Genomic DNA, 5,802 nt, shown 5'->3' with positions numbered 1-5,802 from the left:
AGCAATATGCACACCTCTGATATATGTACAATTGATCTGCAAAAGAACAACTTCCTATCTTGAAAACTGTAGGAGGAGTTATCCGTACAATGAGGGTACCCTATATGCAATATTTTGCCAAAAAATGACAAAGTTCAAAAGCTGGTATTTTTTCGATAAATTATCAGAAATCAAAATCCTAGCAATATGCACACCTCTGATATATGTACAATTGATCTGCAAAAGAACAACTTCCTATCTTGAGAATTGTAGGAGGAGTTATCCGTACAATGAGGGTACCCTATATGCAATATTTTGCCAAAAAATGACTAAGTTCAAAAGTTGGTATTTTTTCGATAAATTATCGGAAATCAAAATCCTAGCAATATGCACACCTCTGATATATGTACAATTGATCTGCAAAAGAACAACTTCCTATCTTGAGAACTGTAGGAGGAGTTATCCGTACAATGAGGGTACCCTATATGCAACATTTTGCCAAAAAATGACTAAGTTCAAAAGCTGGTATTTTTTCGATAAATTATCAGAAATCAAAATCCTAGCAATATGCACACCTCTAATATATGTACAATTGATCTGCAAAAGAACAACTTCCTATCTTGAAAACTGTAGGAGGAGTTATCCGTACAATGAGGGTACCCTTTTGGCATCCGCCCGCCCGCCCGCCCATCCGCCCGCCCGCCATTTTCACCATTTTAATAACCGGATTTTTCCGTTGGAAAACCCGGTTAACAAACATGAGACTTTTTGTTGATCTTCAACAGCGAAAATTAGTTCCTCGCATTTGATTAGGAGTTTACAGTATATCATGGCATTGACTCCATAGCTTTGATAAGCTTGTTCCAATCACAATCATCCACCGCATCCAGAAAAGTTATTGTTCTTAAGCTCTGATGAAGTCCGTCCACAGTACGAAGAATCGGAATCAGGACATTTTCCAAGTTGTCTTCATGCTTCCTTTTCAGGGCATGGGACAACTCATATTCACACTCTAGATTTCCTTCAAATTCTTGGCCAAGAATCACAAGTATTTTGGAACAATTCTGAATAAGTTTTACGCGTTCGTAAATATCAGTTGATCCCGGTCTTATGTCTCTTTCTGCAATTGCTCCTTTGTAGCCATATGACACTTCCAACGTTTCTAATAGAATATGACACACCCAATCTCTGTCCGTCGGAGAGAATATCACATAGAAGTCATACGGGTACTTCAGACTTCGTGGTTTCGCACGAGGGTCGGGAAAAACCGAGAGTTGTCGCTCGATCACGGGACCTCTACACTTCAAACACAGATTATTTTTCTTTTCGGCAAGTTTCGTTTCTTCTTGGTCTATTAAGTACGTTTCCTTTTCTTCTACTATAATGAGCCATTTTTGAAAAGCATCCTCTTTTACCACTGAAGTAATGATATCAGACACACTTTTACCATTGACATTAAAATGCGGATCGGATCTACTATGTTTAAGGTATGCCGTCAGAGTCGCCATTTCTTCTTCATAGTTCGTTAGGAATTGTTCGGTTTCTTTTGTTAATTCTCCGTGTTTTCGCAATGTGACGTCATAAAAATATGTCATTTCGTGCATTATTTTCCTCCTCTCACTATTTTGGCTTCTCCTGTAATATAAAAGCAGCGTTTCAAACAACTGACAAAAACTTGTTTTAGCCTTGTTTGCAGTATCAACCTCCATTGCCCTTTTAAAACATTCTATAGCCTCTTTGATTTCTCCTATTTCGCGTAGAAATCTACCGTGCGCGCGGTGGATTTCGGGCCTTTTTTCTTGTCCAAGTGATAGAACCGATCGGGTAAAACAGTCAGACGCGTTCAAAAGGTGTTCCTGTGCTATCTTACTGTTTTTGTCTTCGCATAACACGTACTTAGCTTGATATGCCTTAGCTAGTTCACAAAGATCCATTGAAGTTGCATTCCAAGAACATGCCAATTTGCGGTCTGCAATGGACTCATCTATCCGTTCCAGTCGTCTCAATACTCCAGCTTTCAGTGTTAAGGCGAACCAGTTTCCTTGTGAATTGTCAATCTCCAATGCTTCGTTGAGTTTTTCAAGAGCGTCTGTTAACCGATCTTCATTCTTTAGAAACAGTGCGTATCGGATTAATAATTCAGTAGGAGGGCCAGATAAATTGGAACCATCCGAGGTGGAGACTTTCGCTTGCTCCAATCCTTTTTTAAAACATGATTCAGGGTTATCAAGGTATTGCAATAAATCTAGTTCTTCTATGCGGTTCTTTATTTTATCATCTATCTTCTCTTTTCGCGAGAGTAACAAGCCAAGAAAACTCCACGTAGTGGAAACGATTCCATTACAAACGCATAATTCTGTCTTGTCAGTCATATTTATAATTTCTACTAACTCATTAAAGCCTTTTAAAACATATTCTTTTTCCACTTCTTCCATACCCTTACGTCTGTAACATTGTGTAGAAAGGCGGTAGTATGTCTGGCCCAACCAAAACTTAATTTCCATGATAGTTTGCTGATCGTTACATTTTTTGAGCATCGCCAGACTTTGGACTAAAAGTTCTTTGGGTAATTTGTTTCTTTCTATCACGTCTTTTTCCATATAACAATCAAAGATGAATGCAAATGCTTGATCTGCCAAACTTATTCCACTTTTCTCTTGGTCTTGTTCATCTGAAAGATCGCTTAGATATTTCGTTGCTTTCGAATTTTGCTTCAGACGTTGATAGACAAACGCAACATTAGCCAAAGCAGTTAAAGAGTCAGGCTGATGTTCCAAAATACTTTCAAACGTTTCGACAGCCTGGAAATATTGTCCATCGTAAAAATATAAAACTCCCAGGAGGTTCCGTGCAGCTTTATTCGTGAATCCTTCAGGAAAATCACGGATGAGTTTCTCTGTCACTTTGATTCGGTGTTTGATTTGTTGAGCTGGTGGGTTTTGTGATGCAGTTAGAGATATATGGAAAAGACCCGGTCTTTCTTTGTATACTTTCCATCTTTCTTTTCCGTTCATGTCTGCCACTAAGATATAAAATATTCATTGAGCTTTATGTTCTTTTTCAATATACCAGAAAAAAGGTCAAACAAATAAAACCGAAAGAACAAAACAAAAGTGTCCCCAAATCGTAATTTTAAATTTGTATTTATAGAACTAAGGCTAGGAACTTATTAGCTTACCTAAACTAAATGCCCAAGTGAGCTTTCCTTACCCAAGTCTGTGATCGGCAATAATTTTCACACTTTCATTTTCGTCTCCTTATTTAATCACTAAGCTAACTAAAACACAAAAAAATGAATTGTCAGTGCAAATTTCTCTTTTAAAAAGCATGAGGAAACTTGTCTTTTTGTTTACAACATGACAACAGTTGTCATGTTGTAAATTTTGTATTTACACCCACCCAGTAAATTCAAAATTTACAACATGACATTTTAAAGAAGGTGTTAGATTAAAGCAAACGATAGGAATGCTTTCTTTTATATGATAAATATTTTACACTCTAATTAGAAAATTAAAGAAGTTGTAAAACCGCTCCTCTACGATACGCTATTTGGAAGGTCGCTTTGGGATAACCTCCAACGGGGTGTTGTTCGATCTCGTACCGAAGCGGTTTTACAAATCTATCGTACAAAAGCGGTTTTACAAATCTTACCTTTGACTGAATAATAAGTATTTTTAAACTATGATACCCCCTATGACTTAGTTAAAATAGTGCCTCATACATGTATACGTGGAGTAATATCAGAAAATATCATATACAGATATCCTCTGACGCCCTCCCTTTAAATCCGCCACTGATTTTTCCCAAATTCCTGCGGAATCATGTAATGTAACATTCATTAGATCGTTCAAACTTTTTCTAATCACCGGGAGAATAAATTGCTGCATGACCCTCTCCTCCTTAGGCGAGGTTTATATTGCAGTCGCTCGGCTGAACTCAGTAAAGGTCACTCGGTGGAAAATTTTCGCTTTGTATATATCCATCATTATTGCTTTTATATATCACAGTACTGTTTATATAAACACGACCTAGCTTTATACATACACACAATTCTTAGCATAATTATATTGTTAGTTCCTTTATACATGTATATAGAGCTGCTTAATTATTTTTATATACTCGAGTTTATCTTGTATATATGTATGTATTTTATATTATAAACAATCAGTTTTTCTTATATAGACATTTTTTTCAGTTATATATCTTTTCTGGCACTAACAGGCTTTCGTAGTTTAGCTACGAATACAAAATAAGTTGTGATTTTTATATTTTCACAACCTTAAACCAAACATCAATATATATATGTGGTAAATTTTTCAAGAACCGTTTTCATTCGTCACCTTTTCATTCGTAGTATTTTTGTGAAATTCTAATCAACTGAATGCCTAGCTTTGATAATCTTGGGTCTGTACTTTATCAGTTTAGCTTCTAAGAAAAATATAACACATTGCAGAACATCCAGAAACCGTATTATTGTGTGTGTGGGGGGGGGGGGGTTCATCTAGGTTTATCGCATACAAGAAAAGTCTTCTGTTATGTTCACCGTACGGAATTTAAAAGGAAGCTACTTTCGTTTTCGCCATGTTTTGTACGTATAACATGCGCAAATCTACAGAGGGTCGGGTGTCCGTAAATCTACCAAATATATGCATCAGGCCCCCTCCTCTCCCCTTGGAAAACTGAATATTCCTGGGAACCCCCAGGAAAACCTTTCTGGATCCGCATATGCATCAAACTTCCTCATCTACTAAGACCACTCGAGTTCGAAATCAGGCGGAAGTTTGAAACACGCAAATCTCTAAAAATGTCCGGGTTTTATATTATCCTTACACAAATAACTTATCAAATTCAATAATTATATCTTGTCTGATGTAAAATGTATACTGAACACTTACGTGCTTTGTTCCAGAGGAAAACGTACGATTATCATATCTGTGAATAACCCACGTGTTTTCGTTCGGAAGAGAGACAACTCTTATCAAGATTGTACAATTCTTTATTTTAATTTTTAATAAACATAAACGTGTGTGAGTATGAGATGTATACAAACATGAAATGTATATATGGTGGCATATCTCTGCCCCCTGTGTGCAAGTTATTTTTCTCTTAATTATGTTGACATGCAAGATAAATATGTTGACATGCAAAATAGTTATGTCAACATGCAACATAACTATGTTGACATGCAAAAAAACTGCAATCAAATAAGAGTTATAAAAAATCTCAAATATCGCCAACATGTGACATCCAAGATGCTAGATACGCTACCTATTGATGTCAACATGCAACTTATTAATGTAAGATGCAACTTCTTTATGTCAACATGCAACTTATTTATGTCATCATGCAATTTAGTTATGTTAACATGCAAGATAAATATGTTGACATGCAACATATTTATGTCAACATGCAACTTAGTTATGTTGACATACAACTTATAAGTTGCATGTCAACATATTTATCTCGCATGTAAACATAACTAAGTTGCATATTGACATATTCATCTCGCATTTCGACATAAATAACTTGCATATCGACATAAATAAGTTGCATGTTGACATAAATAAGTTGCATGTCAGCATATTTATCTTGCATGTTACCATAAATAAGTTGCATGTCGACATAGAAAGATAGCATCTAGCATCTTGGATGTCACAGGTGGGCAATTTTTTGAGATTTTGTATAATTCATATCAGATTGCAATTTCTTGCATGTCAACATAGTTATGTTGCATGTTGACATAACTATCTTGCATGTCAACATATTTATCTTGCATGTCAACATAATTAAGAGAAAAATAACTTGCACACAAGGGGCAGATAT

The 5,802-nt window shown here is 36.0% G+C and overlaps 1 protein-coding gene across 2 annotated transcripts; it reads right to left on the bottom strand.

Moving 5' to 3' along the window:
* Window positions 1-710: 710 nt before the first annotated feature.
* On the bottom strand, window positions 711-4,945 carry LOC128188687 (tetratricopeptide repeat protein 22-like). Of its 2 annotated transcripts, none has more exons than XM_052859894.1 (3): window positions 4,875-4,945; window positions 3,158-3,256; window positions 711-3,001 (listed from the first exon to the last, which is right to left on the bottom strand). In XM_052859894.1, the coding sequence occupies exon 3, from the start codon at window positions 2,991-2,993 to the stop codon at window positions 807-809; it is 2,187 nt and encodes a 728-aa protein (XP_052715854.1). In that variant the 5' UTR covers window positions 2,994-3,001; window positions 3,158-3,256; window positions 4,875-4,945; the 3' UTR covers window positions 711-806. The 2 variants fall into 2 exon arrangements, with proteins under 2 accessions (XP_052715854.1, XP_052715855.1); XM_052859895.1 differs by having other exon boundaries at window positions 3,190-3,256; window positions 4,875-4,935.
* Window positions 4,946-5,802: the final 857 nt, after the last annotated feature.

This window comes from Crassostrea angulata, chromosome 6 (genome assembly GCF_025612915.1).
Source record: "Crassostrea angulata isolate pt1a10 chromosome 6, ASM2561291v2, whole genome shotgun sequence".
Taxonomy (NCBI): Eukaryota; Metazoa; Mollusca; class Bivalvia; order Ostreida; family Ostreidae; genus Magallana; species Magallana angulata.
The sequence above is the reverse complement of the archived record's forward strand: the minus strand, read 5'-3'. Positions and strand labels throughout refer to the sequence as shown.

Excerpts from the sequence above, each read along its gene's own strand:
- LOC128188687 (XM_052859894.1), bottom strand. The coding sequence starts at position 2,993 with ATGAACGGAAAAGAAAGATGGAAAGTATACAAAGAAAGACCGGGTCTT.